At 37.9% G+C, this 20,765-nt stretch overlaps 1 protein-coding gene across 1 annotated transcript in view; it reads right to left on the bottom strand.

Moving 5' to 3' along the window:
- Nucleotides 1-20,765, bottom strand: part of GNB1 (guanine nucleotide binding protein (G protein), beta polypeptide 1) — a 51,518-nt gene that overhangs the window by 20,390 nt on the left and 10,363 nt on the right. The window contains exons 2-4 of the mRNA XM_006885826.1: nucleotides 8,088-8,190; nucleotides 2,245-2,283; nucleotides 523-629 (exon numbers count right to left, since the gene is read on the bottom strand). Of these exons, the coding sequence (XP_006885888.1) occupies nucleotides 523-629; nucleotides 2,245-2,283; nucleotides 8,088-8,144 (203 nt within the window). The 5' untranslated portion in view covers nucleotides 8,145-8,190. The remainder of the gene's footprint in view (nucleotides 1-522; nucleotides 630-2,244; nucleotides 2,284-8,087; nucleotides 8,191-20,765) is intronic.

Raw genomic sequence — 20,765 nt, 5'->3', positions numbered from 1 at the left:
AAAGAGTCCACAGATGGAGTCAAAGTTCCCAAAAATGGAACATACATTATCATCAATGTCTGATAATAAATTCTGAAGCAGATTGATTAGTTAGGACATTTTGTTTTTGCTTGCTTGCTCTTTTCCCCCAACTACTGCCATCATTAAAGGATTGGAACTAGCTCTCATTTGCATGTGGAATTGTATGGGATACTGTATGGAACAGACTAAAGATAGAATCTTTTGTTCTCTAGTTGTTTACACACCAAAGCAGACAATTTCATGAACAAAGAAAGCCAAGCAGAAAATTCCACTCTGATAATTAAACAAAATATACTATTCAAGGAAAGGCATGTAAAAAATACTGTTAGGTATCTAAAAATGTTAGGTGTTACAGTCATACAATGTTTAATTTCACTATCTAAATCAACTTAATTCCCCCTACCCCAGCTCCAATGACAACAGATGCACTCAGTTCTTTCCCTAGAAAACAAAGCCACCCTTGGAAGCACGAATACCACACCCCAATAGGTCCCCAGGTACCTGGAGTCTGTGCCCCAGTGCATGGCGTAAATCTTGGCCAGGTGCCCCCTCAGCGTTCTCCTGGTGCGCATCTGGATTCTTCCCACAGGGTCGATGTTGTTTGTAATCTTTAAAAAGAAGGTCCTTTTAGCATTTACATCTGTAGTGAAGTAAACTCGCACCCTGGAGCTCCTGCCATCCCGTCCATTTCGCTTAGGCGGTGCCCCTTCACTCACGGTCTGTATCCCATACCCTTTCCCAAGACTAGTTCAGGGGCAATTTATGCTACCCACATCAAAGGGCTGTTACAGCAACACTGAATCGGACCCCTTTTATGACTCCTACTCTGTTGTGTTCTGGTTTTGCTGCAATCATCCCTGTACCCACAGTCTGGGTCTCCTCATGCTTTCTGCCCTGTGCACATGCTCACTGTGCTGCCCTGACCTCCCCCTTCTCTCTATTGTCTAATCTGCTATTTCCCGTGGCCTGGCTCCTCTCTGCCTTTACATGAGCATTCATCTTCAGCCCATGCTACACTATAAACAGCTGTGTGCCAACGTGTTGCCTATGGCTCTGATCCAGACAATAGTCTCTCTCTGTACCTACGCTGCTACCACTCATAGCATCAAAATGGCTACAAATATTTTCTGATTCACCTTGACCTATCAATATGCCTGACACTATGATTTTAGGTTTATATATGGAATAAATAAATGTTCATTGATTTTGGGGTGACATTCTTGTAAGTGGTATACAAGATGGTCTATTTGCTGTACTGAAGTCACTTGGAGTTGCTGTAATGCCAAACAACTGTGCTATATAGGTTGTGTCAAACACCATAATGGCTACCCATGGAGGGTCCTTGCATTTAAAAGTAGGTTGGAACATTCTTCTAAAGTTGTAGAGCACTCCCTGTCAATCTGCTGTGCTGAGGTAATCTGGGTTTGCTGTGATGCTGAACCTAAGGCCTTTAAAGGGTCAAATGCCATAACGGTTGACCATGGTGGACAATGTCTGGTGGAGCTCCCAGTTTAAGACAAGTTTAGAAGGAGGAGAGGCATCCACTTCCTAAACCACATGTCTCTGGAAACTCTATGAACTTTGAGAACTGACGCTAGTTATAGAAAGGCTTCAGGCCTTTTGTTCACAGGGTCTCTAAGAGTCATGCTTGACTTGACGGCACTCAACAACAACCTATGGAATAAACGTGGGTTTGTTTTAAACCCACATTAGTGGATTTTAAAAAAGTCAAGTCTAACATGACAGCACAAAACAACAGTATAGTCTCCATCAGGGAGCTCCGGTGACCTAATGGATAAGAAGTTGTGCTGCCAATCCCAAAGCAGGTGGTTCAAAACCACTAGCTGCTGCATGGGAGAAATACAAGTAATCTCCTCTTGTGTGATTTACAGCTTCTTAAAACCTGCTGGAGGTGTATTACAACATTCTGAAACAAGGATGCACTGCATAATGGGCTGGTGAAAAGGAGAATGAAAATGTACAATGAATAAAAAGAAAAAAACAATCACTTTCTGGAGGATCAGATATGAGACAGCCTCCTTTGTAAAAGCAATGATGTAAAGCTTGAGAATTACTTTTTTTAATCTTAAAATACCTCCACCTCATGTGTCTAGCGGCAGCTGTTGGACTTCCCTTCAGAATTAGTGCTGGAGGTCCTTGGTGTGAGCACCATCTCTAAACTATTATCAGGTGTTGGCCTTGGATGATCAAAGTAGCTCTTACCTGAGAGAGAGTTGCATCTGCACAAGCTTTCCTTGCATCCTAGAAAGGAACAAACACAAAGGGAAATCAATGATGTTTCAAACACATTTGATTCTAGGCACCTATAATGAGTTTTAAACAGCCTTGATACAATTAGAGGCAAAAACAGAATATAAAAGGACAGAGTCATCTTTCCTTCCCCTTTTTCTAATACCTTAAAGGCCATAGCAATCTTTGGAATATTTAGGTACTGGATAGAAGATATATCTATATTGGCGAGCTCTGGTGGCCTAGTAGCAAAAAGCTGCACTGCAATCCCAGAGGTGCATGGTTCGAATCCATCAGATGCTCTACTGAAGGAGAGACAATCTCCTCCGGTACCAGTCAGATCTGATTTGACAGTACACGCTTAAAAAATATTAATTAAAAAAAATTTAAGAAAAATGTATCTATATGCTCTATGGAGTTATTAGCGCTCTAAACATACCAGCCAGTAAACTGCATTAGAGATCTGCAGATAGGGTGCCTCATCTGTCCACTAAAGCCCTCTTGTAGCCTGGGAGGCCCACACAGTAAGCTCAGGGCAGTCAGTGGAATCTGGTGCGCCTCCTCCTTTTTGTGCAGAACATCCTTCCCTGGGAACGGTCCCTGTTCATGCCTCCTGCTTGGTCTTTATAATAAAAGACCACTATCTAGCTCAAAGAGCTTATCCTCTAGACTGTATTAACTAAGGGCCTTATTTTCAAATATGTAATCTTTCATTCTGAATTCTAAGAAGAGAAGCAAGAGATTTTGGAGTTAGATAATCAAATTCAGCTAAGATGTTATGGAATATATTGTATGAATGATACTCTAATGCTAACTAAAAATTTTTCATTCTTTACTAGAAAAAAATTCTGAAGTCTTAAATTACCATACATATTTTTAAACTGAAAGCCAGACATGAAGAATCATCAGACAACAGCTTAAAAAGGTTCAAAACTGGGTACAGACATCTGTCAGTTATAAAATTTCAAAGGAAATAATTCTATTTTTACCTATTAAAATGTTTTGAAATTTCTGAGTCAAGATTTACAAACTATACTGGGTTTTCATACATAGACTTTTTAACAGTATTAATTGATGTAATCAACTAATCACAATGATTAATTAACCTCTTATGTATACTGCCTTTCCTTTCATCCATCTTATTCACTCATTTTACTCTCCTCTCCCTCCATTCCTACCCATGCTAACTAGCCAATATTGACTTTATCTGTGTGCAAACCTTTCCTTAGCTTTTTGTATCAGCGGTATTATATCATAATTACCTTTCTATATCTGGCTTACGTCACATAGCATAATATGTTCTAGAATCATTCATGTTTGCAGTATTCTTGATTATATAAAAAGTAATTTTTACATTATGACAATGTTTAGTAACAAAAGTGTTTCCACTACAATCCTTTGACCAAGAACTTCCACAACACTGACTGGCAAAAATATGAATCAAGTGCCATAATGGGAGCTTTGAGAAGTTTTCCTAGGAAATAGGTCCTGTGGGCAAATGGCCTCATTGTAAATTATTTTCTTCTTTTATTGAGTCAGGGAGAACATTTATCAGTGAATATTGTGTAAATATATTCACAGACATTATATTTTTAGATGAAGCTAAGATTTGGATCTTAAAAATCAATTAAAAAATGTGATATTAGAAATCATTCTGTTTATAAGTGAAGCACAGGAAATTATCCAATCAAGTATTTCTTTGCCAGCAACTAAATTTAATTAAGTAAGACCAGAAGGCAAGATTAAGCATCTTTTTGTCAATAAATTTTACCCATCAAATATTTTGGTGGCTTAGTGGTAAGGAATTGTGCGTCAACCCAAAGGAATGTGCTTCGCACTGACCAACGGCTCTGGAGAAGGGTGGGCCTTTTCCCCTCAGTTTATTACCTTTGTAAAAATAGGCTGCAGAGTCTGCTATTGGCCAGTTCTGACTCAAAGGTTCATAGCAACATCAAATATTTAACTATTTATGAATGTAATTTTTGTTCTTAAAAATGGTTTTTAAGTATAAAAAATAATTTTTCAAGGAGAAAAGTTAAATAATTTTTATTTTACTTCAAGCATCCAAAGATATCAAAATATATTAAACAACAGATTATGGGGAGATAATTGTTTTTAAAAACTTAACACAGAAATTAGGTCTTTATTTTAGCCCGTGAATGCTTATATAAATTGGCACAGCATTTCTCATAACCAATACCTTGAACTTTTAAGACTGCTGAAAAAAAAATCTTCTCATGAGAAGCTCTATTAACTGCTTAGTGAAGTCAGAAACCTTAAACATTTTTTAGATTATTTTTTTTTTAGGAGGTAGCATGGATGCACCACTTTATTGTCTGAGAAATGCAACTGGAGTAAAGAATATTTCCTTACCACAAATAATTTCCAGGACTACGTACATATTTCTTTTAGAAATATTTGTTTAAACAAATCTCCCTCCACTTTTTAGTATATATAAAAAAACCGTTTTGTGTGATTTTTAAAAAAACACTTACACATCTAGATAGAATAGTACTCATTGCCCTATTTGAGTGAACAGTCTCAAACTATGAAGTACACGATATTTAATGCCCTAAGTTGAGTAAATTTAGTCAGCGGTTCCTGATATTATACAAAACACTAAATACATACAAACAAAATATAGTATCTTATTCTTCTATGCAACTCTTGTGGGGAATTAACAGAGCCTTGATTCTGATAACACTGAAGAAAACATAATTTTCCAATAAGTTTAGATTAATTTTAACTTAAGAAGATATGTGCAATGGATATATTTAGTACAAAACTATATTGTCTGGGGAGAGGGGAACCGAAAAACAAACAAACAAACAAAAAAAAAACCACAAAACAAAACAAAAAAAAAAACCCCCACCAACCAAACCCCTAACAACAACCCTATATTGTCTGTGATGAGAAATGTTACCTAATACATAAATGTTTGCCATTACTATCTACTTAAACCAGAGGAAACCTATGATGTTATATCCAAGTTGGAACTGACCCTCAGTGGGTATATAGGAAAAAACTGCCCATCTTTCTCTTGTGGAGCAGCTGGTGGATTTGAATTGTGTGCCTCTGGGTTTGCAGCACAGCTCCTATATCTAGGCCACCAATCCATCAGATGTTAGTCCATTCTTGACCCTATTTGGACGTGTGCCATAAACAGAATCCTGGCTCAGTTCATAGTAACTTGTGACAAAATCTGGACCAAATGTCCCAGTGCAGCTGGCCTACCATATTGGTGTGGGGCCTTTGTCGATATACTGGGGAGGGCAGCACATGTCAATTTGTTTTAAAAACAATTAAAAATCCACACTGATGTTACTGCATTGGAGTTTTTCTTAACCCATCAGGGAATTACTGGTACATCTGAGAGGGTTAAACCAGGCTGATCCTTGGAGGCAAGGATTCTGGGGCTTCGCCTGAAATACTTTGGACATGTTGTAAGGAGAGACAGGTCTTTAGAGAGGGACATCATGCTGGGCAGAGTGGAGGGACAGCGCAGAAGGGGAAGACCCTCTATGAGGTAGACTGATTTAGTGACTGGGGTAATCGGGATGGGTGTGTCAGAGGCAATGAGATTGGCACAGGATAGAGCAGGGTTTAGGGCTGTTGTACATAGGGTCGCTATAAGTCGCAAATGACTCGATGGCACATAACAACAACATTTTCAGTCAACATTCCTCTGAGCACCTTTATTTCCTTAAACAAAGAATCAGACATAAGATTCAGTATTTGTGGGTCTTTCAGCTTGAAAACAATTCTAAGAAATAACTTTTCTTTGAATTACCTACCACTTCTTATTTGTTTCTTCATGCTCTGCTTTCTTCCTTTTCTTTTAAAAGTTACAGCTGTTTGATTGGCTGTCGGTTTTTCCATTTGATGTAATGAACTCAAACAGCCTGAACCATCCCTATACTACATAAAGAAACTCAACCAGCACCTAACAAGGCACTTTACGAAGACAAAAACTGAAGAACTGTAGAGAACTCGCATAACTGTTGAATGAAGCTCAGCTGCTCCTGCAGGAACATTGAGCTGTCCCAAACGGCGGCCTCAAGCCCCAAGAGGCCACAGAGCACCTGCTATGCAGTTCGTGGAAACAGGTACGCAGGTAAGCATAAAAGAAACACTAGTTTTGAAGACTCAGTATAAAAAAGACTAAGATATTTTAATAAATTTATTAATCACATGTTGAAGTGGTAATCTTTTAGATATAATGATTTGATCCATTCTAGTAAAATTTCATTTCACTCATTCTTTTTTATAGTTGAATGTGGCCACATGGACACTTGTGGTTGGTTGGTGAGCGCCATGACATTTTGTGGTTCTGGGTGTCCTAGGCACAAGCAGGACCAGGAGCTTTAAAACATTGTGGCACCACCATTACTCTTCTAAAAATTCAACAGAACACAATAACCTCTTTTTTGTTTAAAAATCTGGATACGTCTGCCACATGTGGCATACAAATGTTATCTGTCACAAAACCCATATTTGAACAGCAGTTTTTGAGGGGGGAAAAAAAATTAAAAATTCTCAAAATAAGCCAAATTAGACTACAGTTATAACAATAGTGCAAGATTAACTTGAAAATTTCAATTGGTAACTTATAATTTCAGATAAATGCTAAGTGTTGATTCCTTGCCTCTAAATTCCAGTATCTCAATCATTAGTTATGAGACTGTTTTGGTAAAAAAAGGGATAAATAAAATTTCAAAAGTAGATGGCAAACAGCTGAAAAGTATTTTAAATCTTATGAAAACTCCAACACCAAACCCCTATTATTTTTGTTGAACTGTATTTGATCTTTTAAATGTTAAAATTTTAAATTCTTAGAGAAGACAGGTATTTCATTTCCTCACTATCAATCTAGATAATTCCATTATTTTTGTTCATGTTCAAGGAAAACTTGGCCAAAATAAAAATGTTTTTTTTTCTCTTTCCAACTACCATCAGGCTTTTTGAACATATAATTGGGCACTTAAAACAAAATAGACTTTATCTTTACAGTCAATTCACAAAAATAGACTTTTGTTTGGGTATGTGCTGAATGCTTTCAACTTCTCACCCAGCCGTGCTGTGAAGGATGGCAAATGCCTCTCAGATGGAAACAAGAAACCAGGGAGTACAGTTCTTCATCAAGTGGACAAAAATGTCTCTGACTATATCCTAAGAATATGATTCTTCTGATAAGCCCACTTTTTTTCTCTTATTCTTCATCTCAGTTGCCTGAGAACAAAAAAACCTACTGGTATTTGAAGCTTCTAGGAAATACTCATTAAAAATACTGCCTAAAGAAAAAGCAAAATTATTCCAAAACTATATACTCCTTTTACTTCATTAGCTTAGGTAATGGGTTCTACAAGTCAACACTGCATATCAGTCACAGATTGGAATTAAATTTGAGAATTCTGTAAATGTTAATCTTTGTAAAACTGCAGCCTAACCATGCATGGTTTTCTCAATTAGATTTACCAAAGTTTGCAGATTCCTAGGACCACCCGTAGAGAACACTGTCTTTTAAAAGTAGGTATAAATAATTCAGGTATAACAAAAACACTTTTTATTGACTTTTTTAAAATTAAAATTAGTTGTTTATGAAGTCTTTTGGAACATTTATGTATATTCAAATAATAACAGACAATTAAATGCTGAAAGCCACCCACATGGTATCTAAGCACGATCGTCATTTTAAAGGTGTGTGACAATGTGTTAAGTGTTGCCGGGGCCAAATGAATTCCTTCAGGTCACCTTTCCTAAAACACCTGACCTGTAGCCCACATGATAACTAAAACACAACATATGTAGCTACATACTCTAATTTGATTTTTAAGTTGTTCGGCCTCCTGCCGTAGCTGGTCTAGTTCACTCATCTTCTGTTCTTAGTTCTCCGCAATGTCACCACAAAGAATCTGGGGTCTGAAACAGAAATGTAAGAACACACAAAAAATCTTGTTGAGTAATTAAATCAAGCAGATGAGGAAAGCAAATTGAAATTTTTAGGTATTTGGTTCATTATAAATCAAAGCCTCTCCACCTAAAGTATTCATTGTATTATACAATGCCACCCCCCAGGGCTGGGTAAATAACATATACTTGAAATATTCACCTGATTTTGTATAAAATGGCAATGCCTAATTTACTATTAAAAATATAGTAGGGGGACAAATTTAAGAAGCTCTTTTCTTGAAAGGATGTGAACCTCATTGTAAATATAAGACCATATGTCTTAAAAGTAGACCATATGTCTTAAAAGTAGGCCAAAAAAAGGGAGACAAAATATTGATATTAGGTCTTTATTTTTTATTATTGAGATTTTAATGAAAGTTTATAGAGACTCTGGATTTCCACTCATTCATTGTTGCACATTTTCCTCCCCGCCCACCCCTCCCTCCAGGTGATTTTTCTCATTAAAAAGAAAAAACCAACAAACAAACAAAAAAAAACACAACAACTTTCATATACCCCCCACTCCCCATACAGCTCTCATTCTGGACTCTTGTCATGAAAATAATACTTAATCATATATTCTTTCCACACAGTTTTTCCCCTCATCTGTTTCAATGCATTATACATTATTTATCCCCTCTTTTCTTAGATTTCCCCAATCCCTATGTCAGTCACGTTTTACAACAGTAATATTATGCAGTATTTGTCCCTTTGTGACTGAGATATTTCACTCAACATAATGTCCTCCAGGGTCACCATTTTGTATTTCATGAGTTCCTTGTTTTTCAATGCTGCATAGTATTCCATTGTGTGAATATACCAGAGCTTTCTATCCATTCGTTTCTTGATGGGCACCTGGGTTGTTTCTAACTCTTTGCTACTGTGAACAAAGCAGCAATAAACATATATCTGCTTGGGTGACAGCTGCAGTTTATTTAGGGTATATTCCCAGTAGTGGAATTGCTGGGTCAAATCGTATTTCTATTTCCAACTTTTTGAGAAAGTGCCATACTGCCTTCCATAGTGGTTGTACCATTTTACACTCCCACCAACAGTGAATAAGGGTTCCAGTTTCTCCACAGCCTCGCCAGCATTTGATGTTTACAATATTAGGTCTTTCTTACACAAAAATCAGTAGTTACTTCAGGACACAGAATAGACTAGTAATCCAGCACCTCAAAGACACACTATGATCTTGAACCACCACCAGCCAAAAGAATGTTCACATGGCAAGTCTAAAAACATTTGGTGTAGTGCCCAACAAAGTCCTTGGGTTCAGGGATAAACTAAACCTACACAGAAACAACCTGGGACTAAGGGTGCTCAGCAGCGACACCGAAATTCTTGCAGGTGCAGTTTAAATTAGGATCAGTGCAAGGAGCCTGTCCGCCCACCTGTTCACCAGCACCTCAATCACATCAGACAATATTCTTGAAATCAGCGAGTCAAATAAAAGCATCCTGTTAAATCACACTGATTTTCCCATGAGAATATCTTAAGTGGGCTTTATTTCTGATCAAGAACTTGGTGTTAAGTCTATCAGAAGTATGTCTAAATGTACTATAAAGCTGAAGATATAATTAACAGCATTTTTAATCTTTTAAGAATACAATTAGCTCTCACATGCAAATACAGCTTATGCAAGAGCGTCAATTTCCTATGCAAAGACACAGGAGGAGAAAAACCCACCACAATTTTTACATAAAAAAATTAATACAATATACATCAGATACTTAAGTAAGATTAATTATTTTATTGGGATTAAAAACCATCTTGGGGAAATAAGAAAGATTTCAAGAAGCATGGCTGAAGATTCCTTCTATATATATTGTATTCTTCATAAAGGCATTAAAAAAATCATTACTGCATGAACTACATAAATTTTTAAAAACAAAAAAACTTCATTGCTGTGACGTTGACTCAGAGTCATAGCAACCATGTAGGAACGACCTCAGGGTTTCCAAAGCCCCAAATCTTTAAAGAATCAGAATGCACACCTTTCTCTTTCAGAGCAGCTGAAGATTCTAACCGCTTGTGGTTAGCAACAAGGCAAACCTCATCCCACTAGGGTGCCTCACTTGATGCATCATGCGTTTTACATGAGTAACGTACACGTTAAATGTTTTTTTCCCTCTAACAATTAATATTTTAGTCTCCTATGTATGTATGTATGTGTGTTATATGCTATTTATATGACTTTGTTAAGTATATTGTTCAATAAAAAACATTTTTAAGGCTGAGAGGGATGGAGAAAGCAGAAATAGAACGTACAGACAATGAATACCATGAAGGTTCAGAACAAGGGAGGATCAATCTGGGAAAAATTGATGAAAGGATAATATGGCTTTGATGTTGTTGTTGTGTACTGTTGAGTAGGAATCAACACATAGCTGACCCTCTGGTGGGTGTTCAGAGGCAGTTAATCACACAGGAGGAGACTATCCATCCTTTCCCATGCAGCAGCTGGTGTGGCCTTGAACCGTGCTGCCTTTGTGACTGCAGCACAGCTTCTTGCCACTAGGCCCCCAGAACTCCCTAATATGGCTACAGCAATTAGCAAATAGGGACAGGATAGGAGTAACTCTTCAAAAGGGAAGGGGAGAAAAAGCCCCACAGCAGAGATTGGTGGGGTGTGTATGAAAGAATAAACAAGGGGCGATTAAGACTTCATGAGATAGGGTGATCAAAGGCACTGATCAACAGTAATTATGTAAAACACAATGCACATGAATAACTATAAAAAACAGCTTACATGAGTGAAGCATAATGTATACAACTGACTTTGCGAAAACCAATTTTAAAATAAAAAGCACATTTAAAAAGTGGATGTGTGTTCCTAGTGTAGGAAACGATTACTTCAGAATAGTCCTTGCCCTTTTACCTGCTCCTTATTGTTACACACAATAGACACTGCAGTAAGCCAGGGAGGAAGTAGAGGAGGCAGTCTAAAGTGTGTGAGGCTTCAAGCAGCAGAACTGTCAAGACAGTCCTTCATTTGGGCACCACAGGTGGAAAGCTGAGTGGAGGGACCTGGGAGTGCCACTCAGGTAACCTGAAACTTAAAAGGAAATGCCCACTGCTTCTTCTCTTTGGGAAGACAAGTTACTTATTTCTGGAAACACTTCTAATCAAAGTTGTTCCAAGTCATTACTCTAATTGGGCATTGTAGTCATGTGAACTTTCCATTTTGAGGTAGAAAATACTATATATCCTCGGACAAATGAAGTCCAACTGAAGGTAGATTCAGGACTGACCTATTTTGCATTTTTCATTCAAAGGAATAAATTCTTTCTCTGCATTTCACATACAAATTTTAATTACTTTAGTTTATATATATTAATAAAATTATAGAATTATTAAATTATAAAGTTTTTATTTCAAATTAAAATTTTAATTATAAAATTACAGTAAAATTTGGAAGCAGGAGTGGCACCCACTTCCTAAACAACATGCCTCTGGAAACTATGAACTTTGAGAAACTATGATAATTATAGAAAGGCTTCATATGAACTTTGAGAAACTATGATAATTATAGAAAGGCTTCAGCTAGTTTGTTCTCAGGGTTGCTATGAGTTGTGCCTGACTCAATGGCAATAAACAACAACAATAATAAAACTGCCAATAATATTAAATAACATTTAAAATTGAAAGCTGTATTGCAGTAACTTTGCAGACTTGTGGTAATTTATTCTACTGTTTTGTTGCTGTGTACCACCGCGTTGGAGCCAACCCACAGCTGACCCTCCGCAGGGTTTTCAGAGGCAGTTAATCACATGGGAGGAGACTGCCCAACCCCCCGCCCCCATGGAGCAGCTGGTGGCCTTGAATTGTGTGCCCTTGGGATTGTACTGCAGCTTCATGTCACTAGGCCACCAGAGCTTTTACTAGGGTTTCATTTTAAACCAGCTAAGTGATGGTCTAAGAATTTACATTTCAAAAAATGCTGCTAGAACTATTACCAAAATGTGATAAATTATAATTAGAAATCCTACTAGAAATGTCATTTCTCAGAAAACAAGGGCAATTTGTGCATGACCTAGTTACCAAATCTTGTCTGGCTGAGACAAAAACAGTGCCCAGCTCAAAGATGGTGGCCAACTAAGCTGCTCTGAATGTAAGCTGTCCTCCATGGGCAACAACCCAAGGTTATGCACCAGGTTCCTGAAAGACCCATGATGTCTCTTTCCAATCTCTTATTCTAGGCCTTCAACTTGTCATCTCCCGCACTGCAGTTAGTGTCTGGATCACACAAATTTTGAAAAATTGCGTCTGCTCTGGATTCTCTTTATCAATCATGACTAACCCAGGTTAAGGTCCTGATTCTAGCATCTCCTGGCCCATACAGACCCACATACCAGAAAACAGTTCCCCATCTATCAAGTAGCTAGTTCATCCAACCTTCTAAGATGAAAAGGTAGAAAAAGTTAAGAGATAACATAGTTAAATAGTATATTGAATAGTTAAATAGTATATTGAATAAAACGGCTGTTGTTGTGTGCTATTCAGTTAGAACCAACTCAGAGCTGACACTCCAGGGGTTTTTAGAGGCTGTAAATCAGAGAGACAAAATTGGCCAGCTTTCTCCCACAGAGCATCTGGTGGATTCAAAATGTGTGCAATAGTTTTCTTCAATTTCTGATCCTAATTTTAAATACTGCACTAATTTTTAAAGTGAGGGGCAAAAAGCAATACACTTCTATGACATAGGTAAATATAAAGTCCTTTATAAAATGTCTCAGAAAATTATGTTCCTCATGGTTGGGCAGATTAAAGCAAAAGAGTAGAATTCCATGTTTGGTAGGTAACTGATTTAAGAGAAACAAAATTTAAATATTAAAATAAATTTAAATATTTTCTTTTCACATATTAAGACGAATATATAAAAGTCAATCACTCCAGTTACATTGCTTTAGAGTAAAAAAGGAATCTACTGCACAGAATAGATATTTCTCTCTCATCAGAAAACCACAGAAATGACTGACATGACCTTTTTACTATTGCTCCTTCTACAATCAATGCCCACATGTGAGTCAACTAGTAGTCTTTAAAGCTCAGTTTGCTAATTTTAAAGAAAAGGGTATTCCGAGTTTTTACTGGAAACAAAATCCCATTTCCTGTAAGATACTAGTCAGCACACACACACACAGAATGGTGAGAAAGAAAAGCCTGGTGCAGGTGTGTAAATCATCTCCATCTTCTGCGTCAAGGGTGCAATCTCTAAAATTAAACCCTTGTAGATACTTGCACTAACTGGGTGATACCAATTAATGGTCCATCCTGAGGGCTAAATGCACATGGCTAAAGAGTATGGCCTGGTCCTACTGTACTTATGAACATGAAACCAGCCTGAGAAAAGAGGTGTGCAAGGGCCCAAGACCATCATGTTACAGGTGGCACCACCACGGATGCTTGTCAAAAGTGAAGGTGCAATGCATGGAGGGAGTGAAGGCGTGACATGTCCACATGAATAGCTGAACTTGAAGGAAGCAAGGCATTTCAGTTTCCATAAACTCTGTCTATCCTATTTCCAAGTCCAAGTTAACTGTGAAGATTGAGAATGAAAGCAGAGAGGGGCCTGGCAGGAACTTGTCTATGCCCAAATGAACCATCTTCTCATATATAAATATACATATACATCCTATTGCAAGTGGCTGGTTGGTTGGTTTTCCTATAAAAAAGTTAACAAAAGCGATCTGGGCATCTGGACCAAGGGACATGTTCCCCTATAATACTTAGTTTCAGAAAAGCTAATCAATGTTAATTTTTTAACATTAATAGACGAACTATAAGATACTATGAAACACAACAATGAATATACCAAGGAAAATGTTTACATGAAAATAAAAATATAAATTTCCATGTAATTTTAGCTATGTTATTAAAACTACATTGCTTTTTTTTTTAAAAAAAAAAGACGAATAGCATTTGTTAGAATTCTGATAAAGCAGTTTAGAGGATTTTGATAATAAAAGATGAATGTACAAGATAAGTCTTACTCACTTTTAAACTCTTTTGCTTTTCTCTTCACTATCCTTAGAACCTTCTGGAAAAGACCACCATCAGTCTCCGTGGCCAGGGCTGTTTCTCTCCTCCAACCCAATGTCACTGCTAAGCCCTGGCTGAGCTGAATCAGCTCCCTTAACCAATCTAATCCGCTAAGACGAGGCCTGCTGAGAGCTACGTCTGTCCTCCTGTATGACCCACGGGTGCATTATCTTTTATTTAGCATCTGTTTTCGAATTCTTTTTCATGGAAATGTAGATATCAAGATGTGCCATGTTCTGTCTCTACTTTGGATTATATGAGAAATCTTTGTGAATAAAGGCATTTTTGTTTTCTCATTAGGTTATTTCTCCTCCCATTAGGCTATTTTGTATCTGCAATGTCATATGCCCTGGAAGGCTCACTTCTTGGTCAGTGCAGCATCCACTCTTAATAATCAAGGTCCCCCTGATATCTACTGAGGGTCTTCAATAATGTCCAGGATCTCTGTTAAGTAGGATCTGTAATGACGCTCGGGACATCTCCAATAATAACGTGCTGACTGCAGGCTTGCTGAGGACAAACTGGGGCTGCTATGTTAAAAACAAACCAAAAACAAAAAAAAAACAAAACCTTCTAAATTCTAGACATGCCACACACAAAGACTATGACTTTCCCCAAATCAACTTTCCCTTTGGCCTGTAGATGAAGAGTAGAAATGATGCTACCCACAACCCATGAAGATGGACGGACACAATGACTGCCAACAATGAGTTTCAGCACAGCAGAGAACAAGGATGGCTCAGGATTGGGCAAGGTTTCAGTCTGTTGTACGTTACTGTTATTATAGACTGTCGAGTTGGAACTGACTCTTGGTTGACTCTCTAGTGGGTTTTCAGGGAAAGTTAATGAGGAGACTGTCCATCTTTCTCCTGTGGAAGAGCTGGTAGATTTGAACTGCATGCCTTTGGGCTGGCAACACAGCTCCTTACCATTAAGCCCCAGAACTCCCTGTACAACCCTGCTGTAATAGCTTGATGAACCCTAACAATGATTAAAGTGAAAACAAGATACTTCATCTCAAATCAAACTTTCCATGATTAAACAACAAAGCTGTTCTTTTAACAGAGCAGCTGCAGGACAGTGGGTACAGTGTATCACCAAAACTCAAGTGAAATCTCAGTGAAAAGCACAAGGGCCATCCTGAATCACCTCGCCACCAGTGGGCAGCTAGCTGACTGGCCGTTGGGCCTCCTAATGTCTCTGAGAATCAGAGATTCTTCCTATCGCTAGTTCAAAGTCATCCCCAAAGAGTGACCAATGTCTTAGCCAGCCTCATACTGGTAAATGTGCTCAGTCATTCTGAGATACCTCAGAATATTAGGTTCCTCAGGCTAGGGGATTGAGGCAAAGGTTAGGATTCTATATTCAAGGATTTTATACCTAACACCCGAGCTAAGCAAGGCTTTTGACAGAGACAAGCATCCATGAGGAATTTACACTAACTTCAGCAGGTTTCATATTATTTATAAGTACATATAACCTTCAAAATTAAGACAGTGCCATTGTTGTTGTTGATTGCCACTGAGTCGAGCACAACTCATGGCTACCCTATGAACTAAAGACATAAAGCCTTTTTATAACTACCATCGTTTCTCAAAGTTCATAGTTTCCAGAGGCATGTTGTTTAGGAAGTAGATGCCACTCCTGACAGTGCCATCATACAGAATTTAAAAAGTTGTTCCATGGAGCTAAATGATATAGTTGATTCCACAGAAAAGAAATGCCCCATAGGCATTCCACGGCTGTAGTTCCTACAGAATCAGACTGTCACATCTTTCTCACACAGTCACTTGTGCAAAAACAGAGCCACTATTGATTAATTTTATCAGATTACTCTTTGGGAAGACTGCTGTTAGGAGTAATGTATACAAGAAGACAGGCTTAGCTGAGAACTCTCTAATGCCTTTTGGATTTGCACTGTCTTAATCTTGTCTATAAGAAACCCTGTTAGTGCAGTGTTTAAGCACTCAGGTGTCTTCTTGAATACTTTCCTAACGGCAGTCTGCCCAAAGAGTAGTCTCATAAAACTGGGATAATCAATAAAGTGTCTATTACTGCACAAGTGACTGCGTGTGGAACAGTGTAAATGAATGTTCTCTAGTCTGTGTGTTGCCAGAGCCCTCTGTCTCGGGAAATGGTGGTAGACAAGACAAGGACTAGTAAGCTGTAGCTGAAGGGAGACAGGTGATAACACAAGAGAAGGACTGATTTAGAGAGTGCATGCCAGGATGGAAGGAAGGGTGCTACTGCATGCATGCAGTTGAAAACACACAGAAGGACTGTCATTTGAGCGGAGGTCAGAAAAGAGTACTGTTGTCCTTGTTTGAGATGCTATTTTCTACAATGGTAACATCCTTTAAAATCCTACCTTCAAGATCTCACTGGCACACATAAAGTTGTTTAGTTACCATCTAGACAGCTTCTACTCACAGCATCAGAAAGAAACAATGCTTCTATGTTTGAGCCCATCGTTATAGCTACTGTGTCAACTCATCCGCTGAGGGTCTCCTCCTTTTTCATGGACCTTTACCAAGCAGGATAAGCCCTCTGCTCTTCATGTTAACATGTCCAAAATAGGAGTGAATGAAATCTCACTTCTCCTAAGACAGATGTGTTGGCTCACCTGGGAGTCTATGGTATATTCTGTATTTTTTGCTACTACCATAATTACGTTGCATTCATTTTTCTTCAGTCTTTCATTATTTACTGTCTGGTTTTCATACTAATCTCTCTCATTTCTGTTGGGTCTGAACTCACCCACAGCTGACCCTCCAGCAAGTTTCTGATGCTGTAAATGACAAGGAGACTGTCCTTCTGTCTCCCTTGTTGCTGCTAGCAGATTCTAACTCTGGGAGAGGTTGGGATAGATAGGACGTTGGTTTAGCAGTGAAACTTCCTACGGATTAACTGGCCAGAGCTCTCTTCATATGCATATAGGCACACCTTAGTCCTTAAAGTGACATCTTTGCTTTTTTAACACTTTAGTAAAGATTTCTGTGGATTTCCCCAATAGAATCAAGAATGTGATTTCTTGATTGCTGCTCCCATGAATGTTAGTTTTATGTTATGTGTTATCAAGTCACTTGCAACTCACAGCAATCCTATGTACCACAGCTCTGAACCCTGTTCTATCTTGAGCCAACTTCAATGTCTATGACACACCTATCCTCAGTACCCTAGTCAATGAGTCAATCTATCTCATCCAGGGTCTTCCTCTCCTGTGCTGCCCTCCACCTTCCCATGCATGAGGTTCTTCTCCAAGGACTAGTCCCTCCTGGCAAAATCTCAACATCAGATGGAGCTTCAAAATCCTTGCTTCTAAGCAGCAGCCTTGTTTCACCCTCTCCAAGACAGAACTATTTGTTCTCCTAGCAGTCCATGGTATGTTCAATACTCTCCTCCAGCACCACAGCTTAAAGGCATCAATTTTTCTTCTATATCGTTAGTCAGTGTCCAGCTCTCTGATGCAGAGTAAGTATATCCTAAGTAAAATGAAATCCTTGACAACTTCAATATTTTTTCCATTTATCACGATGTTCATTGGAATAGATGTGAAGGTTTTGTTTCCTCTATGTTAAAGTGTAATTCATAATGAAGGATGCAGTCTTTGAGCTTCATCAGTAATTGTTTCAAGTTCACCTCACTTTCAATAAGCAAGGTTGTCTTACCTGCCTACTGCATATTGTTAATGAGTCTTCCTACAATGCTGATTCCCAATTTGTCCCATATAGTCTAGCTTCTTGGATTACTAGCTCAGCACACAAAATGAATAAATATAATTAAAAGACATGACTCTGACGCATAGCTTACCAGATTTTAAATCACACAATGTTATCTCCTTATTTTGTCTGACTACCTCTTGATTTTGTACCTAAGTTCTGTACGAGCACAGTTAAGTGTTTTGGAGTTCTCATTCTCACTGTTATCCATAAAAATAAGCCACACCTTTAAGAGGTCACATATTAAGTATTCTTAACAATAACAAAAAAACAGATCTGCTCAAACCTCAAGGGCAATGATGTACAGAGGAACACACTAAACATCACTGTTGTGATGTATCTGATTGTTAAGATGTGGAAGCTCTACAAAACAAACCACCTGGCTGCATTTATAACACATAAAAAATCAAGAGAATACAGTGAGTGAACCATCAAACAAGTGAAGGGAGGATAAGTCATGGATTAAGGTATTTAAGAGCTGTAGCAACCAACCTGAATTAAAGGCCTGACTTGAAACTACTCAAACTCTAAAACCAAATTCAAACAAAAGGACCCAAGAGGCATGTCTAGAAAAGGGTGAGGTGGAAACATGTGAGTGGAAGGGATGGGCAGAAGCTGTGAAGGGGTCACTGCTATCTTTGTAGACGTGTTAACAGCACTGTATTTGCTTAATGCGCCTTTATTTTTTGAAAGCTACATATTGGAATAGCTACAAATAAAATAATTATGTCTGGAGTTTGCTGCAAAATAACAAAAGGAGGAACTAGATGAGGCACATATAAAACAAGATTGGCCGCACAGGGGCAACTGCTGAAGTTAACGGATTTCCTTCTACTCTTCTGCAGACTTTCATGTATTTTTAAAATTTTCCATTAGGAGTAGTTGCTGCTAGCTGCCATCTAGAACATGACTCATAGCTATGCTATGAACAACAAATTGGAATCTTATCCCCTCCTAGGCCATTCTCACAAACTCCCACACGGATTAAGCCCCTTGTGCCACTCACTGTGTCACTCTATCTTGTCGAAAATCTTCAATCTTCCTCTTTCCTGAACCTCCACTTTTTTCTGTGTGATGCCTTTTTCCAAGGACTGGCCCCTCCCGACAACATGTGAGCCCAAAGTATGTGAAACAAGGTTCCACTATCCTTGCCTCTAAGCAGCACCCTGGTTGCATTGGCGACAAGACAGATGGATTTGTTCTTTTGACAGTGCTTGAGATATTGAGTACTCTTTGTCAATACCACAACTCAAAGGCTTCGATTCTTCTTGGGATTTCCTTTAGTCACTGTCCAATTCTGAGATACCTAGGAAGCAATTTTTTTAAGCAATATTTTAAAAATATCATTGCATGGATTAGACACATTTTAGTCTTTAAATGCCAGTCCTTGCTCTTCAATTCTTTGAAGAGGTCCTTGACAGCAGATTTTTGAACGCAACACATCTTTTACTTTCTTGATTACTGCCATGATCGGTGTTTGTGGATCTAAGTAAGATGAGATTGTTGACAACTTCAATGTTTTCTCCACCTATCATGGTGGTCTAGTGGTGAGGATTTTTGTTTTCTTGATATTGAGAGATAATCAATACTGATTATAATAACAGTTTAAAATGCTGAACGGTGGGCAGAGTAAGGGGTGAGCTGGCTGATTAAATATCTAAATGTACAGACTCTGGGGGGAAAATCATGAAAACCTGCATGTGGTTTGGGTATATAATGAACTGGAATCGCTTTTTCTCGTTAGGTGTGATCATACAACTGGTTGTGTAAGATTTTAAGTTCTTATCTATGAGAAAGTATTACATTATGATAAAACTTGGTATGACTTGGGGATTTGCTTGAAAATATTGGAAGGAAGGAAGAAAGGAAAGTGAAAGAAGGAGAGACCAAACAAAAGTGGCCAATTACATGTTTGAAACTGGGTGCTCAGTACACGTTGTTGATACGTGCTGTTGAGTCGGAACCTACTCATAGCTGAACCTGCAGCAGGTTTTCAGAGGCTACAAATCAACAGGAGAAGATTGCACATCTTTCTCCTGCTGCAAAGCTTATGGATTCAAACGCCTTGTCTCAGTGCTAGCAGCCCAATTTCTTAGCTTTAGACCATCAGAGTTACTTGATGATTTTATAAGAGCTTAGTATAGTTAGTATTTTGCTCTTAGATTAAGTTTTAACACTTTCTTAGTAAATTAAGGACTCTCTAGGTTTTAGGCATGGTGGCACTGGAGTACATCATGGGGAGAGGGAATCTCTTCATGGTGTTATTTTTTCCCTACAGTGACAAAGAACTGTACTGCTACTTTACCTGGTTATTTTGGGGTTTTTTCCTTTCTTTTTTTTTTTGAGAGATTCAACCTTATTTACCAAATCTGTTTCAACATCTGAATGGATGGTTCTATTTTTTGTGATTAAAATTAATACTACATTTTTATTATAAATTGGCATTAAGTCAGTTTCTAGAATAGTATATACCAGAGTATTTAATGATGTAAAAAGTAGTCTAACTAGCATTTATGGTAACCACATAGCTATAAAAACTAAGACAGGAAATCTAATTAGGTATTTAATTTTTATTTTGCTCTTGTTTAGTGTCCAGTGAATTTTTCTTGTTACTTAAAAATAGATATATGGTGCAAAAATGAATGAATGGAATTCCAAAATCTCTGTAAATGTTCACTGAAATGAAAAATAAATTAATTAAAAAATATATATACCAAGGAAATGGCATCCAGAGGATGAAGAAGTGGCAATACTAATCTCAGATAAAATAAACTTCAGGAT

The sequence above is a fragment of the Elephantulus edwardii genome, unplaced genomic scaffold (assembly GCF_000299155.1).
Source record: "Elephantulus edwardii isolate Elephantulus edwardi_28Jun2011 unplaced genomic scaffold, EleEdw1.0 scaffold00045, whole genome shotgun sequence".
In the NCBI taxonomy this organism is placed as follows: Eukaryota; Metazoa; Chordata; class Mammalia; order Macroscelidea; family Macroscelididae; genus Elephantulus; species Elephantulus edwardii.
The sequence above is the reverse complement of the archived record's forward strand: the minus strand, read 5'-3'. Positions and strand labels throughout refer to the sequence as shown.